Genomic DNA, 23,246 nt, shown 5'->3' with positions numbered 1-23,246 from the left:
CGAGAACGTAGTAAAAAAGAGACAAAAACTATTGTTTTACTCATTTGTTAGAAACGAGAGCATTTTTGGCAGAAATATTAAAGGCAGTGGACACTATTGGTAATTACTCAAAATAATTATCATCATAAAACCTTTCTTGGTTACGAGTAATGGGAAGAGGTTGATAGTATAAAACATTGTGAGAAACAGCTCCCTCTAAGGTGACGTAGTTTTCGAGAGAGAAGTAATTTTCCACGAATTTGATTTCGAGACCTCAAGTTTAGAACTTGAGGTCTCGAAATCAAGCATCAGAAAGCACACAACTTCGTGTGACAAGGGTGTTTTTTCTTTCATTATTATCTCCCAACTTTGATGACCGATTGAGCTCAAATTTTCACAGGTTTGTTATTTTATGCATATGTTGAGATACACCAAGTGAGAAGACTGGTCTTTGACATTTACCAATAGTGTCCACTGTCTTTAAAAGGGACCCTTTCTGTCAATACCTACTTTAAATCATGTAAGTTATGTGTGAATCTGTGCACACTTGTTTTTTTATTTTACCAATAATAACATAGGGCCTAAGCATATTTCACGTTTCGATATGTAATAGCTGGCAAACAAATCGGAACGCCTGAACCCCAACCAACCGACAATGAGCATTTGCACAGTACATCTGTCCCCTCACCTCTCAAAACATTTCCACCCACTTAAAACCAATCAGAAATCCATCTGTATCGACTAAAGTGATTTGAACAGTTTCCTTGTAAGTGTTTCCTTTCTCAGCAAGACGCCGTGAATATAAAAAAATAAAATTGTGGTAAACCTCACGGTCACAACACCGCTTTTAAAGGCACTGCCGTCGATTTCACAAAGAGTTAGGACTCGTCTTATCTCGAGTTAGGACGAGTAACTCGTCCTAACTTAGGATTAATCTTAAGGTCTGCATGCTACAGTGCATGGTTGGGACTGGTCCTAAGTCCTAAGATTAGTCTTAAGTTAGGAAGAGTTTTGTGAAATCGACGGCTGGCCACCTTTGGGGTGTCAAAGACCAGGATTCTCACTCGTTGTTTCCCAACATTATGCATATAAAAAACTGCGAAAATTTAGACTCATTATTGGAAAATGGAAAATATTTTAAGTTATGAAAGTAAAAACACCCTGTTGCACAATTACTCTGTGTGCATTCAGGTACAAGTAAAAGGCTTCCGCTGAAGTTTTAAAATATTTTAGTGAGAAATACCTCTTCCTCAAAAACTACGTTACTTCAGAGGGAGTCATGTCTCACAAAGTTTTATATTATCAACAGCTCTCCGTTGCTCATTACCAAGTAAGTTTTGTTATGCTAATAATTCATATTTTGAGTAATTACCAAAAGTGTACAGTTCCTTTAAGAGTCGGACAAGGAACACGGGCTCCCAGCTGTGTGTGTAGAAACAACATAATCCAACTAAATTGGCGGTCCCTCACAAGTGCTCAGCCCGCAACGGTATCCGTACCGGAATCAGAGGTACAAGCGCGTTATGAAATTTACCTCGGCCGTTCAAATTGAGTTAACACCGGCCGAGCTCACTTGGCCGTCACCTGGCTAGTTTTGATGGTGATGTTATTCTGCCGTGAATTAAGGACGACAGTATTTATTATTGTCTCGCTGGGTGACCAGCGTGGTGCAAAGACGCGGATCAAAAGTGGCGAGATGCATTTTAATTTACAGGGGAAATTCTGGCTCACTTTGGTATTTTAATACAATAAAAGATAATTTTGTACAAAACACTTTTTGTTTTGTTTGTACGCGATTCGTGTAATGTTTGCACGGTCATGAATTTGAGTCAGTTCTGATTATAAGTTCCTCTATTTTTAGTAAGTGTTTTGTTTCAATCTTAGTGGATATGATAAGTGCGTTGATTTAATCATCTTGAGGCAAACAAATATCGGGTTTGAAATAATAATACTATTACTATGTATTTATGTATGTTGGTCTAGTTACCCAAAAAACTATTGGCAAACCCTGCAATGTGTTGATAACATATTTATATTTATATTTGATTATGGTATTTGATGTGCTATTTTCCAAATTTTTATGACGTTTCTGTCCTTGTACCCTTTTGTGCCTTTGTTATTTTTATTGTCTGGATCGCCTTAAGGTAGTGATTATTTTCTCTTTTGGGTTATCCGCAGGCTTGTTCTCTGTGTAGTCATATTTTTATTGCCTATTCTTTGCATGTACTGTTTGCCTGGAAATAAATAAATAAAATAAAATACACTGCCTTACGGAACAAAAAAAAACCTGTAAAAGATACGTACAATTTCTGACATAGGAACTCAATAAGATTTCCATAGTGTTGGATTCTATATTATCACTCATATCCGTCACTTTGGGTCTATGTAACTTTTGTAGGACAAAAAACACAATGTCACAGATTTATACTAAACTTACACAATTTGAAGATAATGATAGTAGAAAGCTTCCCTGAAAATACTACATGCTGAGGTGCTGTAGTTTTTGGGAAATGAGTAAAACAATGTCATGAAAATAATTTTCGTCTCATGAGACTTAAATTATTTTAATCATTTACAAACGTATTTTCATGACATTGTTTTACTCATTTCTCAAAAACTACAGCACCTCAGTAAGCAAGATTTGAACGGAAGCATTCCACTACCATTATCTTCAAACCCTGTAAGTTTAATGTAAATATATGGGCATTTTGAAAAAGTACCCAAATCCTTTAAGCGCTTCAACTTTCAGTGTCCAGAAGATGGAGCTACGTTTTTGATGTATGACACCAAGTTGTTTGTTTTTTACACCGCATGTAATGGTTTACAAGGTACTGTGGCGCAATATGTTGCCGATCAAATCAGGATAAGTGCTCTGTGTTTTTTTACGTGCATTACACAACACACGGAACCAATGGCTTTAAGTCACATCCGAAGGACATAAGTGTCACGACCAGGACTCGAACCCACACTCTGGTAAAAAGAAACACAAGAGATTGATTTCGGTGCTCTTATTCGCTCGACCAAGACACTTTATTTTCTTAACCTGTTATACATTAGGCACGTCTACATAATTGTTTTTGTTGTGAAGCCCTGCTCGTTCATAAAGCTGTTGAGCATTCAAAAAATGTTTATTGCTAAGCAAGACAAGAGAGTGGAGTACCAGTTGCAGCAATGGTAACTGTATGGTATTCTGGCTGGTAACATATTTTTGCTTAGCAATGTTATTTATTTTGTGCTTAGCAATGTTTTGTGCATACAGACTTTATGAAATTAGGCCCGGGCCTTTCTTCGTGGATAATAAGCCTCCACACAAATTCATGATTTGTGTTACCTTCCCCCCAAAAAATGGTCCCACGTCACACTGATGGGCTTCAATTGGTTGATTTGAGTATTTTGATTAGATTGCTCTCTGACCAGGGGCGTCAATCCGTCTTGAAAGGTGGGGGCCATAACATTTACGGCGTGGGGTCCGGGGCCCGCTTTAGGGCCGGGGATTTTTTTAGGCCGTAGATGCTCTCTGGTGCAATCTAGGGAGTCTGAGGGGTGATGTGCCCCCCTCTCAGATGTTGGAATTTAATGCCTATTTCAAGCTATAATGCACCTCTATTTGCTGTGGTTATCGTACCTAAAAAGCAACTAAATCATAGCTTCGTAATATCCATATTGTTTCTGCATTATAATGCTCAGACGGTGTTTCATCCCTATAATCACTAGCATCGTCAAGGGTGGATCAAGACAAGACATTTTAAGGGAGAGGGGGGGTCGTGGGTTTGGCATATCTATAAAGATGGAGCCTGCTATAACGCTGAACGCGAAGCCTTTTACGGCTTAAAATTTTGCATTCTAGATGCTCTTTGATGTAATCTAGGGCCAATTTTGAGAGGGGACATTTGATATAGTGTCCCCCATCCCACCCTTCAAAAAGTTGTTTCATCCTTTGCCCCCAGGATTATTGCCCATGGTGGGACACAGGGTTTGGTCTTACACAGTGCAAAACATGGGTTTCATGATAAAGGTGGTCAAAAGACACGGGGAACAGTTGATATTGTGTCCCCCACCCTTCGAAAATGGGGTGGGGTGGGGTGGGGTGGGGGACACGTCCCGTTCACTTTTTCAAGGGGGAGGTGCAAATCTGTCAACGATGGAGCATGCGTGTGAGAAGCCTTTATGGCGTGGGATGCGGGCCCGATTAAGGGCCCGGGAACATTTTGCATTTAGATGCTCTAGGATGCAGTCTAGGGCCAATTTTGAGGGGAGACATTTGATATTGTGTCCCCCAACCTTCAAAAAGTTGTGTCATCCTTTGCTCCCAGGATTAATGCCCATAGTGGGACACAGGGTATGGTCTTACACAGTGCAAAACTTGGGCTTCATGATAGAGGCGGTCAAAAAGATGGGGGGGGGGACATTTGATATTGTCCCCCACACTCCAAACGGAGCGGGGGGACATGTCCCCCTGTCACCCCTGTCACGATAACTGTGTGTAAGACTTGTTATTATGATGATCCACCTTATCGAAGGCAAACAAAAAGTAAAGACACATTTAAAATTGTTGTTAAGAACTACAAAACAACACCAAAGGAAGACGCTTTTTTTTTTGCTCAGCCCCTTTCAATGTTGTTATTACCCACATTTCCCCACAGTTTTGCCCAAAATTTGATGAGGGAGCTCTCCCCCCCCCCCCCCCCCCCCGCGTTGTACGATGCACAGCCCAAGATGCATGGATTGGAACGTTATCTCGGCAAATAAAAAAATGTATCTCTGGAGTGTTATTGCACACCGCACACGCTTGCTGGTGGTTGCGCTTGACACCGTCTCGCCGAGAGTACCGCAAACGCAACAGCGCCCTCTTTTGAAACAAGTTCTGCGTCGTTCTCATGATCTAAAAATTTACCTCAAACTCTCATAGCGTTAAGGCAAGTCCAACCGTGTAAACGTGGGTACAGTTTCGTCTAAAGATTAAAGATGGCAGCCTCCATGAGAAGTGTCAAATGTTTGCAATTACAAGTTTTCAAGTCTCAAAGTAAGCTACTTGCCAGCGCTTCGAATGCAAGGATACCTCAGTTTAAAGCTGGTAAGTCATTGCTCAAGCTGACTGAAGTTCGATCAACAGAAATAACCCACCATTAACACAAATAAATCTACAGCATTCGTCATTTTGTCATGATGGACATCAAATTCAAAAAGGGAAAGGACATAGATAGCCACAGTCACATTGACAGTGTACACAAAGTCCACACACTTAACTGTCCATTGACTGAGTGTCACCTTGACCTTGAGGAAGGCATGGTGTCACATACATTAAAAATAATAATATATGGAAATTTAGTCAGTTAGACCAGTCCTACAAAACAAAATACAGTGTAGGTACATGTACATAAATTATGTGGGCACTTGGCCATTATTTATTGGCAACTTGTGCTTGTGGTGACTATTTTTTTTATGGGCTAGCCTGCCCTAGACTAGAGGAGAGTGAGAGTAAGTAGAGTTAGATTCAATTTCAATTGATTTTAAAGACTAAACTTCATTAAAACTGACTATTCTTATTTTTGGGGTTGAACAAAGAATTGACTAGAGTGGGATTCGAACCAACGACCTCCGGATTAACGTGCCGGCACGTTAATCCGGAGGTCGTTGGTTCGAATCCCACTCTAGTCAATTCTTTTTTCAACCCCAAAAATCATTTACAAATTTACCCAGTCAGTTTCCCTTGTGGTTTATATTGATATTCTTATTTTTAAAAGAAAAATGGGAAAAAAAGGCAATTGCATCACCTACTATAACAACACTAACCCCACACACAGTAACAGTGTCCTACACTACACTACAGCACAAGGGAAGGTCACGGTGGGCTACCCAGTAGCACTGAGCACTTTGCGTAGTAATTTTTAGTATAACGGACAGTGCAGTAGTGTACTCCTCTTCTTTCTAGTCATACCACTCCTCTACTACAAGAATAGTATTGATGTCTGATGATCGTTCTGCTAAGTTTTCACAAACCTAGGCCTAACCCTATCTGAAACTTGTTATCACTCATAACCTTACTACATTTACAGGAACATGTTCATCAGTTTTGTAAACCTGATCTCAGCAAAGAAAGTTCTATCATGTGTTCTTTGAACTTTCATTGAGCGTTTTATCAAAATCAGAGCTGCCTTCATTACAAAGTTTTCTTTATTTTCAGGGTATCACACAGCTAACAGCGCAGTCTCTAGAAGAGTTTCTCCCTGCACGTCTTGCAGATGGAATCAATTCACTCAGCAAAAGAGAACATTCTTCGGGATCTTTAAGAAAACTCCAGAGCCTGAGCCTGTGAGAGAGGAGGATCTAGCTTATAGAGTAGTTACTCCAAGAAATGTTAGTGCAAGACGGACTGTACCTGATAGTATAAAGAAACCAGAGTATGCAGTGACGGGGAAAGCAGGGACTATTCGTCCGTATCCTGTTGTGTTGAATAGGGATGAAGCGGATAGGATGCGGGATGCTGGGGCTATGGCAAGAAAAATACTGGATATTGGGGCCTCATATGTCAAGGTAAATGAAGACTTTTAATGAGGGTAGAAAAATGGGTGTAAATATTTGACCTTTAATTACCAGGTCTGATGAATCACGGAGGAAACGAAGGCGATTGCGTCATTGCCCCTGGTCATTGCCTTCTTGGTGCCCTTGAAATGCCTCCAGGAGAAATTTACAATTTCCTCATAGAGTGCCCTTTTACTAAGGGAAAATGGCTTGGTGCCCTTGCCCTTTCAAAAATGAAGCATACAGGCCCGAGTTAGTTTTTTTCCCTTTTCCCATGCTCTTTCCACCTTTGATTTTGTGTTTTGAACAATACATGTACATGTATGACAGACAAAGTCAATTTTGTTATGATACCACTCAATTATCATGAATTTTAAGTTTACCAACATACCACATTAAGTGAGTCTGGCATACTCACACCATTTTTGGCCTGTGAACATTTGGGCTCAATTGGTCATCGAAATTGCAAGAAAATTAACACAGAGAAAACACCAATGTTGCATAGAATTGTGTGCTATAAAATGCCTGAGGAAGGAACTACTCTCAGCGGTTGTGTGTTTTTACAGAAAATCCTGCAGTTAAAGAAACACGTTGCCTTGGATCGGACGATTTGGTCTATAAAAAGCTTTTGTAACCGTTTGTTATGAAATGCATATGGTTAGAAAGATGTTTTAAAAGTAGAATATAATGATCCACACAAGTATTGATCATAATTGTTCGGTTTTCAAAAATTTGACTCCCATAAATGGCCGACCGTGTTAGTCGACGAGGTAAAAGGAAACCCGTGCAATTTCGAGGCATGTTTGTGTGGATCATTGTATTCTACTTTTAAAACATCTGTCCAACCATATGCATTTTATAACAAACGGTTACAATGCACTTTTCAAAGACCAACTCGTCCGATCCAAGGCAACGTGTTCCTTTAAGCAGAAAATATGGGTAAAAATTAAGCCTCATTATTGCCCTTTTCATAATCAGGCATTCTAAAAATAAATATTATTGTGTGATTTTTTTAGCCAGGAGTGACTACAGACTTCATAGATGAAAAGATCCACGCTGCGTGTTTGGAAAACAGAGTCTACCCTTCCACGTTGAACTACAAGGGCTTTCCAAAATCAGTCTGCACCTCAATCAATAATGTGGTTTGCCACGGGGTACCAGACGATAGACCACTGGAGGAAGGCGATATCGTTAATGTCGATTTCACTGTAAGTATGAATACTAACAGAACACTTAGATTTCAGGGCCCAAAGCTTTGTACTGATGTTGACAAGGCCTCAAAATTTGATATGCTTGGTAATTACTTTCAAAATTAATGACAATAAAAACTTTTGGTTGGAAGCCGGCAGAAGCTTTCGATATGGAATAAAGCAATTTGAGAATAATTTCACCTAAAGCGGTTATAAAAAAAATGATTTATTTTTCCCCTCAAAATTTCAACATGATAAGCCTAACTTACAGTATCTCTCAGATTGTGTACTCCAATTACGAATATTCTTCATGCATGATTTGAGGCCACGCTTACAAGACTGTTGGTTTGCCAAAACTCAAATTATTTTTCTTTCTTTTATGCATTTCTGCCTTGTTGCCAACCTAATGTGTTATGTAATTTTCATGTAGTTGTTTTGCATAACTCCCTCTTGACATTGATATTCATCATTATTGTTACTATCATTATTTTCAATGTATTCCCCTTTAAGACAAATTCATAATATTTGTTCGTTTGTTGTTTTTATTTTTGCTGTAAACTGTTTGTCAGTGGGCTTTTCAATACAAGCTGAAAATGACCCCTTATTGGTTTGCTCCATACCATTGCTTCATTTTTATTTTCCATCCATTTTTAATTGTCTTTGCCTGAAATAATTCAGACACAGAAGTGTAGGTTCGAATGCTTGTAGGCAGGCATATGGTATTTTTTTTTAACAATATTGTTTTCAATCCTGTTTTCAATCCAAGGTTTTTATGGGTGGTTACCATGGTGATGTTTCTGAAACCTATGTCGTCGGTTCAGTGGACGGTGATGGCCAGCGTTTGATCGACGCGGCAAGACTGTGCCTGGACGAAGCTATCAAGAAGTGTGGTCCACAGGTACCCATCGCAGAAATTGGAAATACCATAGAGTAAGTTCAGCTTGTTTGTAGAATTGACAAAAGTTAATACTCCTGTCAAACATGAAACAATTAGCTCATGTTCACCTTCTTACCGTTTGACATTCTGACCATTAATTATTGTGGTTTTGACTGGTAGATAAACTTTGTCAGCCTGCAATATATTAAAACCGGATGTTAGAGCAATAGTTTGTGTCTGCTTTGACCTCTTAAAACCGAAGATAAACCGGATCGGGTTTAACTCTTTGCTGTCTGAACGCAAGGGGATTTTGTTTTTACGACCACCCCCCGCTGCTCGTAAAAGTTAAACCGGTGTCTAACTTAGTACGCTGTCTGAACATACCCTATGATACCAAGTAAGCTTGGGCGATATCGATTTATTTTATTCACGATATATCGACGACAATATATCGCAATATTCGATATAATCGCGATTTATTAAATTTGACATCACCAGTCTTCCAACTCCAAGTGAAAGTTGTAGAAGAGACAGTCATAGCATTAGAGAGGTGTTCTAATGACCTATTCTTCTGGTTTTACTCCAAAACTATGGGGTGCAAGATGTCTCAGCTAGGAAATACATCGTGATATTGCGATATTTAATCGATATCGCGATATATCACGCTATATCAATATTTCGATTAAAACCAAACCGAAACCAAACCAAAACCAAACCGATCCCATATCGAAATCGTTTCCAAATTAATATCGCGAACCAAAACCAAACCGATCCGATATCGAAATCGTTTCCAAATTAATATCGCGATATTCGATAAAATCGTGATATCGCCCAAGCTTAATACCAAGTGGTGATTGCAGCCTCTAGACAGTACACACCTACACAGTTACCCAGTTACTCACCATACAGATCATGTTTAATTTTCCTAAAATGTTTTGCTTCTTTACTTATCAGAATTGGCAAAGTTTTGATATAAAACATTAATAGGATACTCTCAGGTTCACTTATTAATAATAATAATAATAATAATAATAATAATAATAATAATAATAATAATAATAATAATAATAATAATAATAATAATAATAATAATAATAATAATAAACATTTCTATGGCGCTCTACAATTAACACAGCGCCTCACAAGAAAAATAAAATAACATAAGTAGAAAGCAAAACAAAAGAAAATTACAGGAGGCTCTCAGTGGGGAAACAAAAACGTTTTGAGAGACCGCTTGAAGATCGAAGTAGACTCTGCTTCTCTGACGTCACAGGGCAGTTGGTTCCAAAGCTTAGGAGCTGCATTGAAAAATAGATTGTCTCCAGCCTTTTTATAGGAGCGAGGAACAAACAAGCGTGTGACGTCAGAAGCAGAGCGGAGCCTCCTATTAACCATTTTGCATGATGAGAACGTTTGAAGCAAAGGAAAGATAGCTAGAATGTCATGTATGCCAGTTGTAAACAAACTTCCTAATTGTAAAAAAAAGCTTTAGCCATTATTGTACAATGTACTTCAAGGCAGTTTTCCTATACAAAAATAGAAGGGCCCATCTATAAGATGCACGGGAACAAGCCAGCAAGTCAATTTTGTTGTTATCTATTTTCTTGTCTAGATCAATAGCTCGTGCAGCTGGATTTCATGTGTGTCCTTCGTTTGTAGGGCATGGCATCGGCAGACTGTTTCACTGTAAACCAGACATATGGCATTATGGTAAGTACACTGTACCTAGTAGGAAGCAAGTTTTGACTTTCAATACTGAACTGCCAATTTAACCTCCCCTTCGTCTGGGTCACAGCCTTTGTGAAGGTGTTACCCAAAGATGGTAATTTAAATTGTCGTGCCAGTACAAAAGCATCTCACGATTTTGCAAAAATCTCATTGCGTACTTGTTTTGTGTGTACATCCAGGCTATATTAATCAATATAGAATTATTTCACAATTTCAAAGTTTTGCTCACTGTCAGTGCTATTTTAGGAGATACATGTTATTGCACTGTCAAACCAATACACAGCCAAATATCACTGGAATCGTAACAAGAATGCGCAATCACAAATCTAAATTGGCTACAAAAGTCTGCCAAAACTATTAAAGCTATATTATAAAGAATGGTTTGCAGTAACACCATCTTATGACTATCTCTAAATGAGTTGGGGCTGGTTCTGAAAAGAACCGTTGGTTTCAACTCAACGTTTCAGTATCGACGTTTCACTATGCTCTGATCATCTTCTGTAGAAAGCAGAAGACGATCAGAGCACACTGATCCAAACGTCGAGTTGAAACCAACGGTTCTTTTCAGAACCACCCCAACTCATTTAGAGATAGTAATTACATGGTGTTACGGCAAACCTTTTCCTTATCGCATTTCCACCATGCGTAATTTCAAATTCTACTTAAAGGCAGTGGACACTATTGGTAATTGTTAAAGACTACCCCTCACAGTCGGTGTACCTCAACATATGCATAAAATAACAAACCTGTGAAAATTTGAGCTCAATCGGTCATCGAACTTGCGAGATAATAATGAAAGAACAAAACACCCTTGTGACACGAAGTTGTGTGCGTTTAGATGGTTGATTTTGAGACCTCAAGTTCTAAATCTGAGGTCTCAAAATCAAATTCGTGGAAAATTACTTCTTTCTCAAAAACTTTGGCACTTCAGAGGGAGCCATTTCTCACGATGTTTTGTACCATCAACCTCTCCCCATTACTCGTCACCAAGAAAGGTTTTATGCTAATAATTATTTTGAGTAATTACCAATAGTGTCCACTGCCTTTAAAGCAATATTGCATCACAGCATGCTGTGCCCTAGCAGTTAAGAGCTCCAGACTCAGGCTCTGGTGTTTTTGATCAGCAGAGTATGGGTCCTGGACATGACACTTCTGTACTTGAGCTAGAAACTTTTCCATAATGACATTGTCCTTTGTATGGGACATTAAGAGACAGGTCCCTTGTACTAGGATTTGTAGTGCACATAAAAGAAACCCAGAACACTTAAAGACACTGGACACCTTTGGTAATTGTCAAAGACCAGTCTTCTCACTTGGTGTATCTCAACATATGCACAAAATAACAAACCTGTGAAAATTTGAACTCAATTGGTCGTCGAAGTTGCGAGATAATAATGGAAGAAAAAACACCCTTGTCACATAAAGTTGCGTGCATTCCGATGCTCGATTTCAGAACCTTAAAATCTAATTCTGAGGTCTCGAAATCAAATTAAAATACTTTAGTGGAAAATTAGTGGAGCAGTATATCACTACGTTTTATACTATCAACAGCTCTCCATTGCTTGTTACCAAGTGATTTTTTATGCGAACAATTATTTTGAGTAATTACCAAAAGTGTCCAGTGCCTTCATTAATGTGTTAGATTAGGGGTCAACACCAGTTACAACTTAGGTAACTATGGTGTAACTAATTAGGCTACAAAGGTCTACACACTTGAGGCTGAGCTGTCAAGGACCCTGGACTCAAGGACTGGTGTTTCTTATCAGCAGAGTGTGGGTTCCAGTCCCAGTCTTAATACCTGTGTTCTAAAGCAAGACACTTGATTGTTCCTAGCTAGGATCGGTAGGGCCAGATATAGTTGTAAATTCTTGTCATCTTTGTTTTCCTCATCCAGCCAATACTTATCCAGAGAGAATGTTACCAGGGATGGCATTTACTATTGAGCCAGTCATCTTAGAGAACACAGATTCAATCTTTATCGCGGAAGACAATTGGACAGTCTTAGCTCAGAGACACACCAGGTTAGTCAACCGATACTCTCTTCTTCTTCTTTTTCTTCTTCTTCTTCCTTTCTAAGGCAGCCCTTATAAATGAAGATAGTCGCACTGCCAGGAACACCGAGAAAACCCCTTGTCTTTGTGTACTGTTTTTTTTTTTACCTGAGTTGATAGTTATTGTTATAACAATCTACAGGACCTACTACTTTACAACCCATACAAAGGATAAAGCAATGGTTAAGTGTACAGCTTAAAGGCTTTGGGTACATTTTGTAGGACACAAAACACAGCGTCCACAGATTTACACTTAACTCACACAATTTGAAGATAATGATGGTAGAAAGCTTCCCTGTAAATTTTACTTGATGAGGTGCTGTAGTTTTTTGAGAACTGAGTAAACAAGTCACACAAAATACTCAGGACCTTTGAGAACACAAGTTTCATGACCGGGGACTCGAACCCACACTCTGCTGATCAGGTTAGCAGAGCTCGAGTTCACTGCTCTTAACCGCTCCTTCACAAGCAGTAAATAATAGTTCTTATATAACACATTTTCCAATAACTTCTCAATGAGCTTTACAATAGTGCCCTGGCCACTTCTTGTAGCTTTGTATTTATGGTGATGCACAGTGTCTGTAAACCTCCTGAAGTGTAACATATTGGAGGTTCTGAGTCTGCAGTAAGTGGAAACCAAGAGGACCAAGTAATTCTTTTAGGAATTTCCACATTATTTAAATCTCATCTTTTTAGACTTCTTTTTGAAAGTATTGGGAAACTTTCATCAGTGATAGACCTGTGATTTTTTTCTTGAAAGTAACTTTAAAGGGAAGATATACATTTAAAAATAATGGCAATAAGAATGTTTTGGTTAGAAGCCTACGACAGTGTTTGATAGCATAAAGCATTTTGATGAATATTTCACTCAGTAATGTGGTTATGGAAAAAGATGCCAGTTTTTAATGCTCAAAAATCTGAGAAGCGTTACCACGTAACTCTTCTTATAGATTGTGTATCTATTAGGGATTATACTTAAAGATGACTAAAACCGGACAAGTAGTGTGTCAAACATGCTGAATCAACTACATTAAACTGGGAAGAACTGCTCGCAGAAATAAATGCCGACTAGTTACAATTTACAAGGAAGTTCATGGTCTCACTCCAAACAACATCAGTCACCTGCAAGATAAACTACACCAACTTAAACTCACATGCCCATCTCATGAACTTAATTTTTAAATCCCCCAAACAAACAAGGACTGCTACAGACAATCTCTCTACCCGCACACTATCCCCCAATGGAACAAATTAACACCAGAAAGAAAATATGGCCCCAGATGTCCCAGCATTTGAGATCATGTTAGAAAAGTGCCAAATTTAGCGATGCATGTGAGACTGCAAGTCAACAGCCACATCTTCGGCGATTAGTCCAGTAAAAATGTAAAGATCAGATCAAGATATACTTTCTGCGTGGACATGTTCGCGCCTGATTTTGCGGCGATATCTCAAAAACGTAACCGCCTTTTCAAATGATATTTTTAGATGTTTGTTTCATTGTGTACATCTACATTTATATCGGATTTATAAAACAATCAAACAGTTAAAAAAAAACAAAGGTATACTTGCCTTTAAAATCACTGACTTCTCCCCGAGGAAAAAACACCTGTGCCATCTGTGTATCAAGTTCCCTTCTCGTCCAGATCTTCAAGTGGTTTTTGCTTGACTTGTTATTCGGACGAATCACGTCCTAGGATGTTGGTTTTTGTTTCTTGTCGCTTTTACAGTTTATACACCAGTATAGCAAACAGCAAACCCTCTTACCTTGCTAAAAGGCACTGGACACGTTAGGTAGTTGTCAAAGACCAGTCTTTTAACTTGGTGTGTCCCAACATTTACATAAACAATAAACCTGTGAAAATTTGAGCTCAATTGGTCATCCAATTTGTAAGAGAATACTGAAAGAAAAAACACCCTTGTTGCATTACTTTGTGTGCTTTGAGATGCATAATAAAAGGTTTCAGCTGAATTTGTTTATTACTTGAGTGAGAAATTACCTCTTTCTCAAACACTACGTTACTTCAGAGGGAGCCATTTCTCACAATGTTTTATACTGTCAACAGCTCTCCACTGCTCGTTTCCAAGTAAGTTTTTATGCTAACAATTATTTTGAGTAATTACCAAAAGTGTCCAGTGTCTTTAAGTAAATTTTACTTTGAGGAGTAAGACAAATGCCTGCCCAGTGAGACTCTGTGTTGGCTAACATGTGTTTTGAGGGGGTGATGAGGTTGGACAAACACAGTCTTCCCCGCTAGGTTTTTCTCAAAGGTAAACAATTGAGACAGAGGTTGAAGGAGCGTGGGCTGTTGTTTTTGGGGGGCCCTTGGTGAGTTGAATACAGTGTCAAATTGAAGTTAGTTCTTGGTTAATTATGTGTAGGATTTGTGTAGGTGTTCGGAAACCTACTTAAATTTTTGAGTGTCTTTTTTTTTTCCTTTTCTTTTTGATAAAACTTAATTTGAAGGAGACTTGTCATTTGTTAAACCAGGGCAGCATTTTACAGCAGTTTGGGTGCTGCAATACAGGAGGGTTTTACCTCCCCTGGTTGCAACTCCCATTTTGTATCCAATTTAGGTCTATAACTTAACTTATGTCTTAAAATTAAAAGGCCCTGTTCTTGTACATTATTCGGTACAAACTATGTGGGGAAAAGAATACCATTTCAAACTAGATAGCATGTGTGAGAATATTCAATCAAAATGAGGTGGAATTATGCATTAAGAACAGTGAAAGGTCAGCATTTTGTCCGTTCTCGATACAATAACTGCTTTAATAAAATTCCAACAATTTGATTTTTAAATTTTTGCCCATTATTCGCAGCACCTGTTTACAACCTGAATACTTAGCAGGCAGTTTGCCTATTGATTTTTTTTTCTGATTTATTTTGAATACTAATATAGGTTTTCTCTGTCAAATTAGGCAAATGAGCAGTCAATTTCATTTTCATGCCTTTGAATTAAAGCTGTTTTGCCTTTTCAGTTGTTACTGCATTTCAAATTCCGAATTCGGCCATTCAATTTCGTTTTAAGTACAGTCAAATTCCTTTAGAACTCTGTTCAATTTTGCGTATCGTCATTCATTTTCGTGACACACACACCTCAAGAAGCGTCTGCGAATTTGGATGCTGCTTTGATGATTTCTTAAATTGAATGATTATTTTGTTAAATCGAATGACGCAGCATTACATTTGGCTTATCATAAAACGAAATCGAATTACCCTTTTCAGTAGCATTCAATTTCGTGCGAAATGGAACAGCTTGATTGTTAAATTGGATGCTCATTTGCCGAAGTTGACCAAGAAAACCTTTATTGACTGATTAACTTTGGCTGAGAAGAATCTAACGATTATTTGCTGAACAAATAAACCGCACAATATATTGACATCACTACAGCTGCGTACTTGACTCAGAAACAAATACCAACATTTGTTATGACATGCCACTTATTGTTATCAACATCAACATACTAAAAATAGAACGGATGTTTCATTAGTTATCGTACGCACTATAATTAATCTCAACACCTCTCTAGGGAATGCTTAATGCTTGTTGGGTAATTGCTTCCTTTCTGGCCCCTGGCTTCCTTCTCTAGCCCTCTTCCCATCACCCCCCCCCCCCCCTCCTCCCCTTTCCTAACAACTGTATCTTTGCCTCCCCCCTTATATCTTTCTCCTGCCCCTCCCATCTTTCTCCTACCCCTCTCATCTTTCTCCAGCCCCGCTCTTCCTTCTACAGCCCTTCTTCCTTCTCCCGCTCCTCTTTCCTTAAGCCCCTCTTCCCCCATTTCTCAACCCTTTCTCTTCCTCGCCTCTTGCTCAACCTCTTGCATTTTTCTCCCCCCTCTCATCTTTCTCCAGCCCCGGTCTTCAGTCTACAGACCTTCTTCTTTCTCCGGCTTCTCTTCCATTCAGCCTCTCCTCCCCTATCTCCATTCCTTTCTCTTCCTCGCCTCTTTCTCAACCCCTTGCATTTTTTCTCTCTCACCCCCTCTCATCTTTCTCCTGCCCCTCTCATCTTTCTCCAGCCTTTTTTCCTTCTCCGGCTTTCTTCCCTTTACCCCTTCCTCCTTCTCCACACCCCTTCCTCTTCCTGCATCCTTCTCAGCCCCGCCCCTTCTTCTCTGGCCCCTCTCCACTTGTGCCCCTCCTCTTTCTCCTTTTCCCCTCCCTCCCCCTCTTCCTCCCCTTCTTCTCTTGCCCCTCCTCAGCCCCTTGCATTTTACCACACCTATCCTCCCTCGCATTTTTCTCTTCTTCTTCCTGCATCCTCCTCAGCCTCTCACATCCATCTCACACACAAAGTCAACGCTTATCTTGTTCGCTTTTTTTCCCAATCATATCTTAACGGTTAGGCTTATGCACAAGTTCAAACCACTTCTTTTCAATCACGATACATTCCGTTTCATTTCAACAAATTGAAAAAACAGACAGCAGCCCGACAGCAAGCTGGATTAACGGATTTAGAAAAGAGACAAAATAACACATAATATTATATCACACAGATTATTGAATACTTAATCGGCACATCTGGTGAAATATTCTCGCGACATTGATATCAATATCCCAGAGATTTGGCAACACGGTGACAGATTGGGAGCCATTATGGAAAGATTTATTATTATTCTGAAATTTAAAGGAACTATTGTGGCTGGGTGATCTAGTGCACATTTTATCAAGTTTTGTTTTTGCAGAATGTAGGTTCGAATCCCGGCTTTGCCGTTCGTGATGCTTGCCTTTGCCTCTCTGGAGCGAAATAATTTACTGCAATTTATGTGTCTGTTTAGTGGTATTGAAGGGTGTGGTTCTTACATGCACTCGTATGAGAAGAGAAAGTTATTAATTTTGGTTTTTACCCATACACGGAGAAGGTTAGTTTCCCCTGTAAGGAGATTAATAGACCCCCCACACTTAGACTTACTTAAAGCCATTATACACTTTCGGTAAACAGTATTGTCCAAGTCCCACACTTTGTGTATCACAACTTATATATAAAATAACAAACCTGTCAAAATTTAGGCTCAATCGGTCATCGGAGTCGGGAGAAAAAAACGGGAAAACCCACTCTTGTTTTCGCACGTTTCGCCGTGTCATGACATGTGTTTACTATAAATCCGTAATTCTTGCTATCGAGAATTTATATTGTTTTAATGTTTTCTCAAAAAGTAAAGCATTTCATGGAACAATATTTCATGAGAAGTCTTTCACCATTACCTTCTGCAAACCCTGTAAATTATTTGTAAATCTGTGAACTTTTTTTTTTTTCTGTACCGAAAGGGTCCAATGGCTTTAACGACTTGGAATGATCTTAAAGTAAAAAAATTTTTGTTCTTACAGCACATTTTGTGCTTTTTAATGATTCTTGTATGGAAATTTATCACCTTTAATAAATACAGACCTTCAGATATGTTTCTGTAATAATTTCTTCATGTGTTATTCATTCATATTGGACATGTGCTAGTTGCTCAAGTGTTTCGTGTGAAAGCAGTCCCAGGAGTTTCATTTCATATCAAATGATTTATAAGCATCAGGGGATCAACTTGACAGTAATTTAATACTTTGCTTTTTTGTAATCCAACAGGGTGTTTCCTTCTATACTACTTTTTCTGAAATGTTTTCATATTGTCAATTTCACTTTTTGAAAATTGTGTTTCCCCCTTACTTCTCAAGTCAATACGAAGAAAAATTGTCAAAAAGCTTCATTTTGTATCAAACGATTACCATTAGAAATCAAATTGACATTAATTTAATACTTTACTTATGATAATCCAACAGGGGTTTTCTTTTTATTGGCTTATGGGATCAAACATCAGACCATTAACTATTTTTCACACTTTTTAATTTTACAAGCTGTGGTCACATTATTCTTGAGATGCTTAAAATGATTAACATGTGGTTACTATCTGACTTGTTAATTGCTTTTTTAGATCAGCCCAGTTTGAACATACTGTTCTCGTCAATGATTTTGGGGTTGAGGTCCTCACAGCTTTCCCCCAGGAATACTACGAGTCCGGGTCGAAAAGCACAATGCCGTCATCAGCTTCGTCGGGTTCGAGCAAATCATCCGAGAACAAGGAGAGTTCGGAGGGACACGATGATAAAAAGGAATGGAAATTTGACTGATGTTGTGAGTTTTGCTCTGACTGATCAGTTAGTTGTGGTTTGAACCCTGTCAAGGTAACCGCTGATTTAGAAATGACTAGAATAAGTATTGTCGTCTAGTTACTGAAGCATTAAATCTTGATTTGTGCAGTTCATAGTCATGGCTGTTAAACCAATGTTTGTATGAGAGAGATTGGCTGTTGCCAGCTCGGTTGATATTCCCTTGTGGGAGTCTGCTGAGTTCCCTTCTTTAGAGGGAGATTATCCAAATGAACATACAATCAAACATTTTTATTTTGAGCAACCAATCTCAATGACCCAAGGAAGTACGTGTCCACTTGAACAACTCCTGGGTCATAAAAGACTCGATGCCAGAGGCCCGACCCATTTTGGGGTCAGTCTCCTCGAAAAGTGCGTTACAATGACTGAAAAATGGATCAAACTCATTCTGAACCGGGCTAAAATCCCCCTTTTTAACCAGATTATGAGTCAGTCTGACTTATGAATAGACCAGGCCTCCTGGAAGTTTTTTTCCTTGATAATTTTGTCTAGTAACACAGTCCATTGTCGTGTCATTACAGTATATTAACCTTGTCTTATTCAATCTGTACCTGTGAGAAGAAGTACATACATTCATAAATTCCATTAAATGTTCCTACGATTTTGATATAAAGAGAGAAAAATTGATAGCCATTTATAACATGTTAAATAAATTTGCAAAACTTATTAAAGTTCCACCACCGGGCTCCAAGCAACTTCTGATTAGTTTTCATGAAGTTAGAAAATTTAGTAACTTCACACTGCATGAAAGTAGACCATTGTCAAATTGTTGAGGGGCATCCCTTGGCAGGCAAAACTGCTTCAGTTGTATAAGAATTTTGTACGATTATATGATTATTACCATGTTAATTAAATTGAGATTTGCCCTTCATGTTAATTCAACAGTTTATAAAAATGATGAAAAACCAAAGGTTCAATAAAACATTCAATAAAATAACAGAGTTTTGAGATGTGTATAAAGTCTGCCTGTGAGAAGCCCAGGCTCTGTGTTTGACTCTTTTATAAACACGTGAAGCATGTGGTGTCACAGTTATGTGATGTCACAGTTGACATGTTATGTCACATTTTACAAATGATGTCTCAGTTTACATGTGATGTCACAATTTCCATGTGATGTCACAGTATCCATGTGATGTCACAGTTTACATGTGATGTCACAGTTCACACGTGATGTCACAGATTCCATGTAATTTCACAATTTACATGTGATGTCACAGTTCACACGTGATGTCACAGATTCCATGTAATTTCACAATTTACATGTGATGTCACAGTTCACACGTGATGTCACAGATTCCATGTGATGTCACAGTCTCATGTGATGTCACAGTTTACATGTGATGTCACAGTTTCCATGTGATGTCACAGTATCCATGTGATGTCAAAGTTTACATGTGATGTCACAGTTCACATGTGATGTCACAGATTCCATGTAATTTCACAATTTACATGTGATGTCACAGTTCACACGTGATGTCACAGATTCCATGTGATGTCACAGTTTCCATGTGGTGTCACAGTTTACATGATGTCGCAGTTTCCATTTGATGATAACACAGAAGTTTACATTGTTTGAACAGGTATATAATTGCTAACAATCTATCAAATGTTTGTTTTGTTTATTTTCAATCTGAAAGCTGGCTGATAAAAAGTCCTTACAAGTCAAATTGATAGAAACTTTTACATCTAAATACTGCCATAAGTCCCGGGGAATAGCATTGCTTATTCTTATTGGAGCAATCAAAATAAGGATAATACACGAGCATGCACGAAATCCATGACATGATATGACATATTAATGGCATAAATGTTCTTTATTGATTTCGCCAAGACCTGACCACCTAATTTGAAAACAAACAAAGAAATACATATAGGATTTATCATGTATTGAAAACAAGAGGATATGAATTAAGTCTAGTTGGTATGACACTGCTCTAGAATTGCAAAGGTCGTGGGTTCGAATCCCACCCGAGTAATATGCCTGTGATTTTGTTTTCACAGAACTCGTAAACAGTGCTAACAGACATTGGTGTATATGGGTAAAAAACAAAACGAATAGTCTTTATCTCCGATGCAAATTTAACATCTATTAAAATGAATTAAGTCATTCTTTCAAAATGAACTTATTGTATTATATTATATATTATACTTTTAAATGATATCCCATGTGCGAACCTCCCCTTGAACACCATGATTGATGGCTAACCACCAAACATGACAAGCAGATGCCGTTGTATATTTATATGCAGAGATTGTCTATACCATCCCCTAGTATTCCCAACAATTTGACGGCTAAACTAAATAGTCAAAATGTAGGATCCTAATTAGGATGTTGAAAACTGATACATGTATTTGCATATCGCCCGATCTGATTATTTTCGTTTTGCAAGGTGCCTAGTAGACATGTGATTTTGTTTAACACTTTGTGACCTTAATTATAAGACGAGAGCTTTATTTCTCACTGTGATGGGCTGGTAGACATACAACAGTTCTTTTTACGAAGAATGAATGCATCCTCATAATTTTTATCTATAATTTTTAAAACAATACATTTACCACTTTTATGGTCCAGTAACCCATCCTTTCATACTAAACATCCTTTGTCCTCGCCACTTTACTCCTATTGGTTCATAGCCACCAATTGTTTCTGAAATAGAAACTTTGATTGGCTGGTATTTTCCCGCTTCTTTCTGGATCCTTTCCTTAATCCCTTTCCCCTCTCTTTTTCTATAAATGGATATGTATTTGTTTGTACTTGTGTTATGCCTCTGAAGAAGGCTAAGGCCACTTACCCTATTCATTATAATGTTAAAACTGGTATATGCAAATCAGCCGTTCTGGTTGTTTTTGTTTAACACTTTGAGTAACCTTTACAGAACGAATTATTATTTATTAATATTATTATTATAAGATAAGTCGAAGAAACAAGATATTGTAGATTTTTCTTCAAACATCTTCTCGAAATATCAAGTATCCAAAAATGAATTTTCACCGGATCGGGTGACCACATTATGGCTTGGGTGTCTACTTCAGTGGACTCTGTCGGCAATTGTGAAGGGTTGTGTGTGGTTAAATTTTAGTTTTGTCATGGAAAGTTCCCTGAGATTCGTATGTTTTTTTGTTGTGCCCCCCCCCCCCCCCTCCCGCAATTTGCTTTTCTTCGGTTTCTTAGAATTGTCATCCTCAAACATTTTTTTTTTTTTTTTTAGGATTCCGTTTTTTTAATCAGAAAACAAAATTTCCCCATTGAAAAGCACAACGCCAGTGGCAAGTTTAGTGTACATAAAAAAAATTCCCATCCTGATTGGCAGCCATTTTTTTAAATTTCCGCTAGCCCTCTATAGTACATTTTCTTTTAATGAAATCAGTAAAGCTGTAAATACTGTCTTATATTATTTATGCGCCTAATTTGCATAAATATAGAAATTCTTGTTTTGAGTAATCAATCGAAAGTATTTTTTTGACGCAAAAGTGTCGGCCATTTTGGATTTTGGCAGATTGCAAAATAGTTCAGATGTGTAACAAATTATTATTACAAAAGGTATCCAGTGCCTTTAACTCAAGGGTTACAAAAAGCACACGTTTTGGAATTTGCTCCCTGTTATATTAACAATGTCGGGGTGTCATGGCCGAGCGGATAAGAGCACCGAATTCCAGCTCTGGGGATATTGTTCAGCAGAGTGTGGGTTCGAATCCCGGTCGTGACACTTGTGTTCCTGATCAAGACACTTACCTATAATTGCTTCTCTCCACCTAGGGGTAAATGGGTACCTGTGAGGGCAGAGTTGGTTCTTGTGATGGGTTAGCTTTGATGCGCTACATATTAATTGGCGGCACAGGCTGTATACTCCCCAGGGAGCTGAGATGGTTTTTAAGGAATGATTTAAGGCCCAGTGACCAGGGGTAATAATGTTGAAGCGCCATGAGCGTCACTGCGTGACGGACCTGAGCGCTATATAAGAAGCAACTATTATTTATTATTATTATTTAACAACTAATACAAATTCAAAAGTGCATTCCCAAAAAGATGGTAAAAATTTCTTCCATAGAGATGTGTACAAATCGTGCCTGCAGACAGTCCGTAACTCTGCGGCTCTTTTATAAATACGTGTTGTCACACCTGAGACCTCAGCAGTTTTTTCTCTCAGATGGCATTAGACAATGCTTCCAATGCCTTTCAAATCACTGAGCAATAAACCAGATAAGCCCGTGAAGAAAATAAGTGACGTAATTTGGTCCGTTTTACGTATCAGTTAATGCAAACATATGAAAATACGTACAAACACCGACCCTTTATTATTATTATTATTTTTTGTTTAATCTTCGGACCGTCAACAAAATAATATTGACAAGGAGTAGTCCATGTAAGTACAACGTTGAAAAACTGTCATCAAAAGATGGGTCTTTTACAAGCCCCAGGTCAAAGTCCCACAAAGCTGTCTTGAAGAAAGTTCTGCTAAGCAATAAATTACAGACTGCGGTACCAGTCGCATCAATTTTAACTGTATGGTGTTCTGGCTGGTAATCTATTATTGTTCAGCACACATTTTTGTGCTGAGTAAGTTTTTGTGATTACAGGCTTTATGAGATTGGACACATCTGGGCCCCGATTTCATAGAGCCCGTAAGCACAAAAACTTGCTAAGCATAAAATAATCTTGCTTAGCGAAACATGCTCACCATGCAGAACACCATACAGTTACCATTGCTGCGATTGGTACCCCACTAATATCTTGCTTAGCA

General features: G+C 38.4%; 1 protein-coding gene across 1 annotated transcript; it reads left to right on the top strand.

Moving 5' to 3' along the window:
* Nucleotides 1-4,905: 4,905 nt before the first annotated feature.
* LOC139937339 (methionine aminopeptidase 1D, mitochondrial-like) lies at nucleotides 4,906-19,408 on the top strand. Its single transcript, XM_071932444.1, has 7 exons — nucleotides 4,906-5,053; nucleotides 6,164-6,513; nucleotides 7,518-7,709; nucleotides 8,458-8,621; nucleotides 10,181-10,278; nucleotides 12,191-12,317; nucleotides 18,270-19,408. The coding sequence occupies exons 1-7, from the start codon at nucleotides 4,945-4,947 to the stop codon at nucleotides 18,463-18,465; spliced, it is 1,236 nt and encodes a 411-aa protein (XP_071788545.1). The 5' UTR covers nucleotides 4,906-4,944; the 3' UTR covers nucleotides 18,466-19,408.
* The last annotated feature ends 3,838 nt before the right edge of the window (nucleotides 19,409-23,246 follow it).

This window comes from Asterias amurensis, chromosome 5, assembly GCF_032118995.1.
Source record: "Asterias amurensis chromosome 5, ASM3211899v1".
In the NCBI taxonomy this organism is placed as follows: domain Eukaryota; kingdom Metazoa; phylum Echinodermata; class Asteroidea; order Forcipulatida; family Asteriidae; genus Asterias; species Asterias amurensis.
This window is presented reverse-complemented; position numbering and strand designations above follow the sequence as displayed.

Bases quoted from the DNA above. Each gene is read 5' to 3' on its own strand.
- LOC139937339 (XM_071932444.1), top strand. From the start codon at position 4,945: ATGGCAGCCTCCATGAGAAGTGTCAAATGTTTGCAATTACAAGTTTTC. The intron at 7,710-8,457 runs GTAAGTATGAAT...TTTCAATCCAAG, and splicing joins TCGTTAATGTCGATTTCACT to GTTTTTATGGGTGGTTACCA. The intron at 8,622-10,180 runs GTAAGTTCAGCT...TTTCTTGTCTAG, and splicing joins GAAATTGGAAATACCATAGA to ATCAATAGCTCGTGCAGCTG.